The sequence below is a fragment of the Mixophyes fleayi genome, chromosome 11 (genome assembly GCF_038048845.1).
Source record: "Mixophyes fleayi isolate aMixFle1 chromosome 11, aMixFle1.hap1, whole genome shotgun sequence".
Classification (NCBI taxonomy): Eukaryota; Metazoa; Chordata; class Amphibia; order Anura; family Limnodynastidae; genus Mixophyes; species Mixophyes fleayi.
The window spans coordinates 99,668,467-99,682,282 of record NC_134412.1 but is presented as its reverse complement, the minus strand read 5'-3'; the positions used below and the strand labels follow the sequence as shown (position 1 = coordinate 99,682,282).

At 44.1% G+C, this 13,816-nt stretch overlaps 1 protein-coding gene across 1 annotated transcript in view; it reads right to left on the bottom strand.

The window, feature by feature from the left end:
• The window catches only part of JAM3 (junctional adhesion molecule 3), a 65,797-nt gene extending 53,907 nt beyond the window's left edge, over positions 1-11,890 (bottom strand). The window contains exon 1 of the mRNA XM_075190607.1: positions 11,747-11,890. Within this exon, the coding sequence (XP_075046708.1) occupies positions 11,747-11,876 (130 nt within the window). The 5' untranslated portion in view covers positions 11,877-11,890. The remainder of the gene's footprint in view (positions 1-11,746) is intronic.
• Positions 11,891-13,816: the final 1,926 nt, after the last annotated feature.

Here is a 13,816-nt window from a genome sequence, read left to right as displayed (position 1 = left end):
CAGGTGCTGATAGCCACCAGCAGGTCTTGGCACTAATAAATGGAGAATGGAGTACAAGACCCTATAGCTGTAAAAACAGACGTATACTAGGCGTTATAAGACATATATAGGTATGTAGTGTTAAGAGGCCATAAAGTATTTCATAATATAGTAATAAAGTATTTTTGCAGCTGGGAAGAGTTCTAGTCATAACAAGGAAACCAGATGTTCTGCTCTGTAAGAAATATCAATCATATTCTACCAAACCCTGGAAAGTAAGAATCTAGGGAATGTGGAGTCAGGAACTAGAATTTATAGCATATTGTATCATTATTAACAGTGCGAGCAGAGAACATAACCTGGCATTATAAACATCTGCACTTACTGCTGGAGCAGCCTCAGCTCATAATCAGTTAGGAAAGTGTCCCAGCCGTGAGCAAGGATTTTCTGTATCACTTCGGGAATATGTCCAGGAAACAAACGCCAGCTCCTGCAGCTCACATACACAATACATAAAGTGTGTGTGTGTGTGTGTATGTGTGTGTGTGTGTGTCTGTGTGTGTGTGTGTCTGTGTGTGTGTGTGTCTGTGTGTCTGTGTGTCTGTGTGTCTGTGTGTGTGTGTGTCTGTGTGTGTGTGTGTCTGTGTGTGTCTGTGTGTGTGTCTGTGTGTGTGTCTGTGTGTGTGTCTGTGTGTGTGTCTGTGTGTGTGTCTGTGTGTGTGTCTGTGTGTGTGTCTGTGTGTGTGTCTGTGTGTGTGTCTGTGTGTGTGTCTGTGTGTGTGTCTGTGTGTGTGTCTGTGTGTGTGTCTGTGTGTGTGTCTGTGTGTGTGTCTGTGTGTGTGTCTGTGTGTGTCTGTCTGTGTATACACACCATGCTGTGTTGGTTACAGAAATACCTGCAACTCTTTAATGTGGGTTCTCACTGTAGCTGCTGACCGGTATTAAATGACCTTCACACTAGATAGGAACATACCTGGACATGAGAACTTCTTTCATTGTGTATTTTACCTTTTAGACCTATCTTACATAACGATGTGTTACTGTAGGTTTCTGTCTTATAGAGGAGTTTAGAAAAGAGATTGAGCAAATTACATTATAAAGTTGTTACTTTTTATATACCATTAATGGCTGCTACAAAGGCAGATACACTACATGGCCAAAAGTATCACATCCATATGTGATCATTCCAAAACACAGCCCATTACTGTGGAGATGGTCCCCCCTTTGCTGTTAATTCTCCACAATACTACATTTTGGAACATGGCTGCGCAAATTTGCTTCCATTCAGCCACAAGAGCATTAAGGAGGTCGGGTACCGGATGTTGGACAATAAGGTCTTTGGCTCACAGTTGTCGCTCCAATTATTATCCGATCCCAAAGGTGTTTGAGGTCTGTGCTCTGTGCAGGGCGGTCAAGGTCTTTCACGCCAAAGTCAGGAAACTCATTTTTGCTGGACTTCACTTTTGCACAATTTTTATTTTTCGGAGCTGCGCATTTCAGCACAATGAAATCTGTGCATGAGCTGTGTGTTCACATCCCCTGCGATGACATAATAGTGGGGACAGGATATAGGAGCTGCACTGCTCCTTCACAATACATATACCTCCCACCAGTCCCGATTCACACAACACGAAACTGAGCAGAGTTGTGTCCAAACGTGGACAGATCGGGCATGGGTTTGGGTGGGTCAGGGGCAGTTCATGTGGGGCTTATTACGCATGTCTAAATGTTGAGTGATTTGTGTATATATGTGGGATGGATGGATAGATAATTAGATATTTATACAAAGAATAAAGAAACGATAAAGCACGTGATAGACATTTAAACTAATATTAAAGCATGTAAAAAAAAAGTCAAAGACTATGAGACAGATTATACCAAACACCTAAATAAATCCTCCCACAAAAACAATTCTCTCAAATAATGACACACAAGTCAGAACTTCTTCCCTGCATTATATGTGCACTGTGTGTAAGACTATATATTGGGTATTATGTCTTGTATAAGCTGCACTGCGATGGTGGGTTTCCAAAAACAAGTATCTATAAGAGGAACAAGAGTGTGGTTAGCTGCTAAGGTAAGTGGAGTAAACAACACACAGAAAATGAGAATCTAGAAAGAATATTATAAATATTGAGCATACATTACTGGTGTGCACAATATGAATACACATTTCACACGCAAGCTGCAACACTGTCACTATGCCCGAGTGACGGAGAAATCCAACTACTTCCGATCCAGCAACAAAGCCTTCCACACATTCATCATTTCACTTGAGAAGCAGCAAGTACAATATATACTATGTAGGGAAATATCCGGCTTTCCTTCCTGCCTGGATGACATCAGCCAGGAACATCCAACCAGTTAGAGAAGTGTGGATTACTGACAGTAGAGTAGGATTATAGAAGAGAAGTTATGTAAGGTGCTGCAGTAACCTTTACCAGTCATATATATTGTACCCGCTGCACGCAGTTATTGTCTAAATTACATACAGACATCTTTCAATAGTATCATCTTACGTTTACTATAATTATCATATCTGCTTTACTCTCCTTTGTAGAATTGCTGATCTTCATGTTTCGTTCAGTGCTGCAGTTGGTTATTAGTAGTTATGGGTGCTGCATCCATTTATATATTATGTATTTGTTTATATAGTTTGCTACCTAAATTATTTAACCTCACCAAATGAATAGGGCACAAATCACCTATGCACAATAGACTAAAATATTGATGACCGCAACTTAACGTCACTAAACACCCTTAAAGTCTGACCAATAGCCCTGTAATGTTATTTATCAGGCTGCGCTAAACGAAGGCTCCATGTACGCAGCAGCTCTGCTCTGACCACCAACGCCCCTGGCTTGGGGGGGCACTCTGTGCAAAGAAGGGGGGGGGGCACTCTGTGCAAAGAAGGGGGGGGGGGGCACTCTGTGCAAAGAAGGGGGGGGGGGGGACTGACAGATATTACATAAAAATGTTTTCAAATTTGTCAGGTTCCTAAGATATTTGCCAGATTAGTGGCTGCTGGTATAATATATAGTTTCTGAAAATCAAATATTGGTCATTGTTAGATATGATGCAGTATTTGTATGCAGCACAACATATGTATCTTCATATATTAAGGAACAAATACACCCCATTAATCCCACCTTAGTCACATGTCCAAAGCACCAGAACATTTTCACATTTGAATGGTTTTTGGTGAGCTGTGATATCACGGAGGCACCAATTTCTAATCACCATTTTCAGGAACATTATCCAGCTCACACAATGATATGTCTACTTTAAATCCATGTTACACTTATCATATTTACGCCACCATGTGTAAAAGTATGAGTGTTGTTGTCTCCATTGTACGTCTATATATCCATTCCTGAATTGCTCCCTTAATTCAGCAAATGTATATAAAGTGCTCTCAGTGAATGCTGAATACACAATTAAGAGTTTGTGAGAACATTACACCCCCCACAGAACATAATGAATTCCAGCAATGGGGCCACCATCATATTTCAATCAGCTGCTGCTTTCTCCTGTACCCTCCATGACCTGGATGTGTCTGATCCCAGAAAGACAAAGTACAGCTGGTGTGAGTGTGACATCTGTTCTCTCTCCAAAATGACAGGTGCGTGTGTCAGCTGAATAGACCCCCAAACAGATAAATATGTCACCTGTTACACAGAAGTAGTATCTCCTTATTGCCAATACATAAATATCATATGATAAACACAAACATCTAGAGTGTACGATGGGGTAGATTCAGTCACTAACAGTCAGAGTTAGGTCATTACAATGTATCTATTATGGGACAGGAAGTGAGGAAAACACCAACAGATAGCGTCTATCCACTGACTGGTGTGAGTTCTGCACAATTACTGGCACTCTATAAATAGCCGATGACGATGAGCCGGCTCAGAAAGTAAATATGTCTTACACAAATGAGCCACTAGCAACAAATCCATAATGCTACAGACATTACAGCAGAGGTGTCCAAACCCCGTCCTCAAGAGCTACCAACCGGTCCTCAAGAGCTACCAACCGGTCCTCAAGAGCTACCAACCGGTCCTCACATACACAGGTGAGCCCGGATGGTATGCCGGGATGTATACAGGTATACACAGGTGAGCCCAGATGGTGTGCCGGGATGTATACAGGTATACACAGGTGAGCCCGGATGGTATGCCGGGATGCATACAGGTATACACAGCTGAGCCCGGATGGTATGCCGGGATGCATACAGGTATACACAGCTGAGCCCGGATGGTATGCCGGGATGTATACAGGTATACACAGCTGAGCCCGGATGGTATGCCGGGATGTATACAGGTATACACAGCTGAGCCCGGATGGTATGCCGGGATGTATACAGGTATACACAGCTGAGCCCGGATGGTATGCCGGGATGTATACAGGTATACACAGCTGAGCCCGGATGGTATGCCGGGATGTATACAGGTATACACAGCTGAGCCCGGATGGTATGCCGGGATGTATACAGGTATACACAGCTGAGCCCGGATGGTATGCCGGGATGTATACAGGTATACACAGCTGAGCCCGGATGGTATGCCGGGATGTATACAGGTATACACAGGCGAGCCCGGATGGTATGCCGGAATGTATACAGGTATACACAGGCGAGCCCGGATGGTATGCCGGAATGTATACAGGTATACACAGGCGAGCCCGGATGGTATGCCGGGATGTATACAGGTATACACAGGCGAGCCCGGATGGTATGCCGGGATGTATACAGGTATACACAGGCGAGCCCGGATGGTATGCCGGGATGTATACAGGTATACACAGGCGAGCCCGGATGGTATGCCGGGATGTATACAGGTATACACAGCTGAGCCCGGATGGTATGCCGGGATGTATACAGGTATACACAGGCGAGCCCGGATGGTATGCCGGGATGTATACAGGTATACACAGCTGAGCCCGGATGGTATGCCGGGATGTATACAGGTATACACAGCTGAGCCCGGATGGTATGCCGGGATGTATACAGGTATACACAGGTGAGCCCGGATGGTATGCCGGGATGTATACAGGTATACACAGGTGAGCCCGGATGGTATGCCGGGATGTATACAGGTATACACAGGCGAGCCCGGATGGTATGCCGGGATGTATACAGGTATACACAGGTGAGCCCGGATGGTATGCCGGGATGTATACAGGTATACACAGGCGAGCCCGGATGGTATGCCGGGATGTATACAGGTATACACAGCTGAGCCCGGATGGTATGCCGGGATGTATACAGGTATACACAGGTGAGCCCGGATGGTATGCCGGGATGTATACAGGTATACACAGGTGAGCCCGGATGGTATGCCGGGATGTATACAGGTATACACAGGTGAGCCCAGATGGTATGCCGGGATGTATACAGGTATACACAGGTGAGCCCAGATGGTATGCCGGGATGTATACAGGTATACACAGGTGAGCCCGGATGGTATGCCGGGATGTATACAGGTATACACAGGTGAGCCCAGATGGTATGCCGGGATGTATACAGGTATACACAGGTGAGCCCGGATGGTATGCCAGGATGTATACAGGTATACACAGGCGAGCCCGGATGGTATGCCGGGATGTATACAGGTATACACAGGTGAGCCCACATGGTATGCCGGGATGTATACAGGTATACACAGGCGAGCCCGGATGGTATGCCGGGATGTATACAGGTATACACAGGTGAGCCCACATGGTATGCCGGGATGTATACAGGTATACACAGGCGAGCCCGGATGGTATGCCGGGATGTATACAGGTATACACAGGTGAGCCCGGATGGTATGCCAGGATGTATACAGGTATACACAGGCGAGCCCGGATGGTATGCCGGGATGTATACAGGTATACACAGGTGAGCCCACATGGTATGCCGGGATGTATACAGGTATACACAGGCGAGCCCGGATGGTATGCCGGGATGTATACAGGTATACACAGGTGAGCCCGGATGGTATGCCGGTATGTATACAGGTATACACAGCTGAGCCCGGATGGTATGCCGGGATGTATAAAGGTATACACAGGTGAGCCCGGATGGTATGCCGGGATGTATACAGGTATACACAGCTGAGCCCGGATGGTATGCCGGGATGTATACAGGTATACACAGGTGAGCCCGGATGGTATGCCGGGATGTATACAGGTATACACAGGTGAGCCCGGATGGTATGCCGGGATGTATACAGGTATACACAGGTAAAGACAAACCATGATTAGCAATTTCTTCCTTCTACAGTTTGTTTTTTATAACTTTACTTAAAATAATACAAAACAAAACTACTTCTCTTGGAATTTGGAAGTCACAGCACAAAGTGTTTCTTACCCCACAACACATCTGTAATGAATAAATATATAACACACAGGGAGGGACTTTACATGTTGGGAAAATAAAAAAAGGTGGGAACAGACAGTTTAAGGGTTTCAATTAGGGCTTCTGCTCATCAATTTGAATTAGGAATAATATAAATACTATGAGTATGTGGAAGGCCCAGAAACAAGGCAGCTGGAGAAGTTTAAAAATAGGGGCTGCCTGTCCTTCCAGCAATGGCTAGACGGACAGTTGTCAAGTCTGTGACAGATGATCCACTTCTTGGAAGCCAAACTTTATAGAAACAAAACTTAAATCACTGATAGAAAGTTTTCCGTTCAGATGTTGGGCTTAGGTTAGTTGTAGCATTTTTAGGGGTTAACCCACCTCTATTGTCTCTTATCAGGTCACTTCCTCTATTAAATCCAGTTTATATTTAAACCCACATTTCAGCCCCACTAATTAGCCCATGGGAAGCATCAGTACAACATCCTTTCTGCCACTGAAAGAACCTTCAGACAATTAAAGGGGACAATGTTAGTGGGAAGAAGCGCGGCCTTTGTTTGTTTGGCATGGACTAGAGCTGGCTTATAACGCTGCCAGCACATTCCTGGCACTCTCCTGCCCGGGTATAATGTAAACTTAACCCATTATACACAAGGGCATGACACAAAGCAACAATTCGCAATATTAAACTAACAAATGAGCTTTATTTAGAACACAGAACGTGTTAATGGCAGAAATACAGGATCTCTCGCAAGTCTTGAAGGCTAAACAATTAGGTAATCATGAGTAAAATATTTACACAACTCAGGTAATATGCAGATTGGACAGGTCATGACCTCATTGATTCAATGCAGTTCATTGAGTCCTCACATAGAATCTAGAAGTAACTAGCCATTCAGGACTCATGTTCTAGCCAATCAACAACTCTAAATCATACTTGCCAACTCTCCCTGAATGTCAGGGAGACTCCCTGGAATAGGGGCGATCTCCCTCACTCCCTGAAGAGTCTGGCATTCTCCCTGATCCTGAGCCAGTACAAGACGTGGTTGGCTTTGACAATCTGTGGCAGGATGACACAGTTCAGAAATTGTGTCCTATGTCCATATATTGATGCCTCTAGAGGAGGCCATTTTCATGGAGACCAAGATTTAATCAAAGACTGACAGGTAAGACAACATGACTTCAGTAATGGAGACAGAAAAGTAAAAGACACTTCAGTCTCATTAGGTGCTTTTCTTTAACACATAGTTGACTACTCTCCCGGAATGTCAGGGAGACTCCTGCATTTCTGGGAAACCCCCGGGAGAGCAGGGAAACCTCCCGGTCCTCGCCCCCGCAATAGATAAGTGATGGGGGTTGGGGCTTAATGGTATAAATATTGTCATCTTAGCCCCACCCCCTGCTGTAATCGGCCAAAATTGTGACACTCGTTTAGGGGGGCGGTGCCAAAATGATGCGATTCATCAAGCCCCGCCCTTGCATGCCCACCTCCCCTGGGATCTCCCTGAAGCCAACGAGTAAAAGTTGGCAAGTATGCTCTAAATGGTTTATTTGAGGACAGTACCCAATGGTCACCTGTGTAGTGACAGCGCTTTGTCTATCAGGGTTTTTCTTGTACCCTTTGGAATGTGGAGTTTAATAAAGTGGAGACTGATGAAGTATACTACTATAATAAAAGGTTATTACATAAAAGTAATGTAAAATTCATTATGCTTGAGAGCAACATTGCAAAATAATGGGTTAAAATAGTTGACTTTTATTTGGTGTGGCTGGATCAGTTATAAATAACTTTTTGTATAAATATATTTAAATTATTAGCACAGTGCACTAATGTATATCATTGCAAATGTACTGATTTTGCTACTGTTATATTTCTGTATTAGTAGTGTACTGGTTTCTGAGGCCATAGGCATATAACAGGAGAGGAAATGTGTTTTCTATCACTGTCTGATGGCAGGTAATCTCATGTTAATTAGACCTTTCCATCTCGGTGGCCAACACATCTGTTTAGCCTGAAAGACAGGAGGGGGTAATTAAACTTGCTATCTCTCTAAGACAGGATGCAAGTAAAATAGGAAACTCAACACCTAGCTTCAGGAAATCAAGAGATTGATGTAAATTTTGTTAAGGCTTAAATTGCGTTAGCTCCACGGTTAAAGGATATATTACATCCTAATGGTAATTATGAAATGTGATTTATCAGACATTGAGGTGCCAGCTACGACAGGGGCAGGCCTACCTCCTGCCAAGTTAGGGCTGCAAAACTGTATAAAAAGAGCAATGTTTGACCATGTAGCATCATTACATCTGTAACTCTTGAAAGATCACTAGTACCACAAACTGGCGTTTAACTGTCCTTTTTCAAGAATTTCTGATCCAACAAACATCACTGGTTAAAGAACCTGCTTTGACACCTACTTTCCTGCAGCTTAGACAAAATCTAATCCATTATCCAGCTGTTCTGAGGTTGGGACCCAGCATTCCAGTATAAACGCTTTGCCCGTTACCTGCAGCCAGGGTGAACCATCCACAGCAACCCTGATATGAAGGCAAGAGGACAGGGGTACCAGCCCTACTACGGTTAAAGGGCGCATTTGGGATAATGCAAAGGGAAAAAGTAAGCCAAACTGGTCCCCAGCAACACAACAGACATGGTGGCATAGGCAGTCCATATTCTCACATGTGGATTTTTTGTTTTTTTAATGTTCTTATGTGGCACTGCACGTGGGTCCTTGATGCCAGGGCATGCTGGTACTTGTAGTTCAACAAGCATGACAGTTCACAATTTTGTGCCCCCCCCAAAAGCCTAAGGAATTATTAGACCCGGCACGTATTCGCCTGGTGTGGAAGGCCAGAGGGAGCTACAAGCGTATTAGCCAAGGGCTGCTTTAACCCTTAATCAGGCCCTGATTTTGACGGTCTCCTGGTAATGCAAAAATGGGGTTTTAATGATTTATTTTAAATTGATGACAAGGTTTGATGCTTGCGGTTTCTGAATGAACCAGCATATTTACAATTGTGTCTTGTTTTTATATGATAAGACACCGATGTAATAGTTACTAATGACTGAATATACTTGTTCCCTATGTTGTTTGTACACCTTATGTGATCTACAGGCTCAGGTGTATAATCCGTTTCTATGTTCTGATTGGTTACAAACAGGGCAAATATTCCAATGATTCAAATTCACATAACTTCTAAAGAAACTAGCCTTGTGCTGGAGAAAAATCAGAAAATTCATAAAGATCCTGGATGATTTGCTGTTCCTTAATTCTTTGTTTGGGACTGGATCTTCTAACTGGCAAGAATTATCTTTAAATGAGACTGTAAGAGCCACAGTGATTCAGAGATGTCTGACATTATAGTAGAAAGTGGAGATCGCCATCCTAAACATGAATTGGTAATTATCACCACCAGAAAACTTGTTTGAGGTTGTCTAAAAACAGTTGGAAATGTTGTATTTTAAATCTAGCAGCGTTCAGCATATACTACAACACGTGTGATTTACACACGCAAGTCCTGTACTGTATGCAGCAGTGGTTATATTACTTAGACCAGCCGGCCTTTGACATTTAATTGAGTAAGACGGACACTGATCATATTATTGGATTTAGTGCAAATTATAATTTATAAAGAGCACCTAAAATACAGCTAACTCTAGGATATATGGTTAATGTATTATTTTGTACATATAATAAGTTACAGCAATGGCTCTCAGTCCCCCATGGTGGTGTTTATGTAGGTGTAGAGCGGCTTTACCAGGGATCCACAGAGAGAGACACCCAATCTTTAACACAAGGGAAACGTGGAACAATAATTTTATTTCCGTCTGATGCTTCATCATTTTTAGCCAAACACTTTTTTATTTTATTTTGCCTTGTTTGTTTTATTATTGTGGCTTAAGGTAATGGATGTAATAAATGCTCACAGCAGCCAAATATTACTTAACTTGTCATGCGCCCTGTAACATTATAGGAAGAAGGTTCACACAGCTCCAACAGTGACAAAAAGTTAACAGTGAAGGAGAAAAAAATCAGAGCTATTCTACTATGTACTTTTCTCACTAAATTCATATAATCTCCCTTGGAAGCAACAAAGCATTTTATAATGAGCCACTAAAAGGGGGCAGAGACCTATAAAACAAAAGGTTACCCAGAACCATCTGGTCATCAGGGAGAGATAAGGAAAAGACAAAGACCTCCCTTTCCACATGACCAACTCCCTAGAAGGCATTAACCAAACTTCTTCCTTCCAGCTATATGATGCGCTACAAGTAACCGGATCACATGAATGCAGACTCCCTGGTGTTCCACCCATTAATGAATAGTAAATATATACAGTAATAATGTCACCTCTTATAATAACCACATGTCAGTGAGCGATCGAGGCTCAATCTCCAGGAACTGGGAACAATGGGATCTGCATCCTTTGTGTAATTCTGCAGACTGCATGCAACAGCTGTCCGTCCATTGTGCAACACCCAGAGGATACAGGATATAAATAGGAAAATCATGATGGAATTCATGTATTTATACAGATATTTCCATGGGAGCAGAAATAAACCCAGCACATTATACTAAGGAAACATAATCCCCTCCAGAGAGAGGAAATTATAATAAATACATTGTCTGCCAAGGAGAACTTCACAACTTGCTGCAAAGTCACCACCCAACTTCTCCACATGACCCAGGAAGACAGGCCCTGGTAATATATATATATATATATGACAGAGATGTATAGATAGACACATATATATATATATATATATATATATATAACCCCACTGCAGGGATAAGACGTGAGCACACTACATGCACACTCTACATGTATATACACACACACACTGTGTACACACACTCTATACACACACACACTACACACACACACACACACTACATGTACACACATACACACACACTCTACACACACACACTACATGTATACACACACACTCTCCACACACACACTACATGCACACTCTATACACACACACACTACATGTACACACATACACACACACTCTCCACACACACACTGTGTACACACACACTACACACACACTGTGCACAGACACACTACATATACACACACACTGTGTACACACACTCTCCACACACACACTACATGCACACTCTATACACACACACACACACACACACACACTGTGCACAGGCACAGACACACACACTACATACACACTCTACACACACACTACATGCACACTCTACACACACACTACATGTACACACACACACACACACACTGTGCACAGGCACAGACACACACACACACACTACACGTACACACACTGTGCCCAGTACACAGCCCTCACCCTCCTACACACAGACACCTCCCAGGGGGGGGGGATGATACAGCCGCTCACACCCACACACCCGGCTCGGGCTGAAGGTCTCAGTCACTCACCCTGGAGGAGGAGGAGCAGGAATCCGGGTGCAGCCATAGTATAAGATCCGGAGACCGAGAACCGATAACCGGATCCTGCGGAGACCCGACCACTACACAGCCCGGTCCCCGGGATAACCACGCCCCTCATCCTGGTCCCCGGGAGAGCCCCGCCCCTCATCCTGATAGGTTCACTGCTCTAAGCATCTAACGGACCCTGTAGACACGCCCCTCCTCTCAAAGCGCTCAACTACACACACTGCCACCTCCCGGTCATAATCAGTATCACAGTCCAAGTGATGAGGATACACCCAGTGCTCTGCCCTCTCCTGGTCATATCTGGGTATCACACTCTTCTCGCTGCCAGTGAGGACAAACCAGGAGTTATGAGGATGCACAGTGCTCTGTCCCTCTACAAGACTCTACCTGAGTACAACAAGTCTCAGCAAGCCTTGGCAGCTATTAAATGCTTAGACATGCAGGGACATCTACAACTACAAGTGCCAGAATGCCCATAGCTGTCAGAGGGTTGCTGGAAGTACAAGTTCAACAGACAAGTAATACTTATCAAACTTTTGCACATTATCCTGACTCCCACTACCCTGAATATCACACTCTGCCCTCTATTGGTCACATCTGGGTATCACACTCTTCTCGCTGCCAGCCAGGGCAAGCTGTAAGTGATGAGGGTGCATAGTGCTATGTCCTCTACAAGTTAGAATATGTTTACCGGTGACTGGCTCATGGGCGCCCAAGACTCATTGATGGTGTGGGGAGTAAAGGAAGTGACAGGAAGGGAGAGTGTGCTGCCCGGCTGCTCTGATTGTGTTTTAAACAAAATCAGAGCAGCCGGGCAGCACACTCTCCCTTCCTGTCACTGCCGAATGGGCCTGCACATCGTGTGTAGCCGCCTGCAGCAAGCCCCTGCTAGGGCCCCCCTCCCCCCTGGATCAGCCACTGCCTGCAACACTGAAAAAAATTGTTCAAGAATGGTTTGAGGAACATGACAAAGATTTCAAGGTGTTGACTTGGCCTCTAAGTTATCCCGATCCCAATCATATCCAGCATCTGTGGGATGTGTTGGCCTTATCTGTGAGGAGTTTGTATGTTCTCCCCGTGCAGGGCCATCTTAACATTATGGACCCCCGGGCAAAGCAGTGAACTGGGGCCCCTACATATATATATATATATATATATATATATATATATATATATATAGATGTATAGAGATACAGATATAGATATATAGAGATAGATATAGATAGATGTACTTGCTCAGTGACCCTTGAAGGTTTTTTTTGCAGGTTTTTTCTTTTGCAGGATTATTTATTCTAATTAAGAGCCCTGCCTATGGGGCCCCCTTGCCCGTGGGGCCCCCAGGCAGCTGCCCATCGTGCCCAATGGAAAAGATGGCCCTGTCCCCGTGTTTGTGTGGGTTTCCTCCAGGTGCTCCGGTTTCCTCCCACACTCCAAAAACATACTGGTAGGTTCATTGGCTGCTAACAAAATTGACCCCAGTCTGTGTGTGTATGTTAGGGAATTTAGAATTTAGAATAAGCTCCAATGGGGCAGGGACTGATATGAGTTCTCTGTACAGCGCTGCGGAATTAGTGACGCTATATAAATAAATAAATGGTGATGATGATGATGTGTTGGAAAAACAATTCCAAGCCAAAGAGTCTCCACCTCGCAACTTACAGAAGTGAAAGGATCTGCTGGTAACATCTTGATGCCAGATACCACAGGGCACCTTCAGAGGTCTTGTGGAGTTTATACTTTGAAAAGGTCAGGGCTGTTTTTGCAGCACAAGGGCAATCTACACAATATTAGGCAGGTGGTTTTAACATTGTAGCTGACATAATATATGTATATAAACATTGTAAGAGTAACACAGGAGTTAAACAGGAGGCAAAGAGGGGGAGATGACTGTACTTGAAATCACTGCTACAGGAGGACAACATCCAACACTCTCCTGTGTGCTCCTTTTATAATCCACCTCCTGCACTTGCTTTGTACACTCCCTATTCAGCATAGATAAGAGCACTGCTGTATTACTGAACCACTTGCTAACCATGTCTCTCATGAGTCATA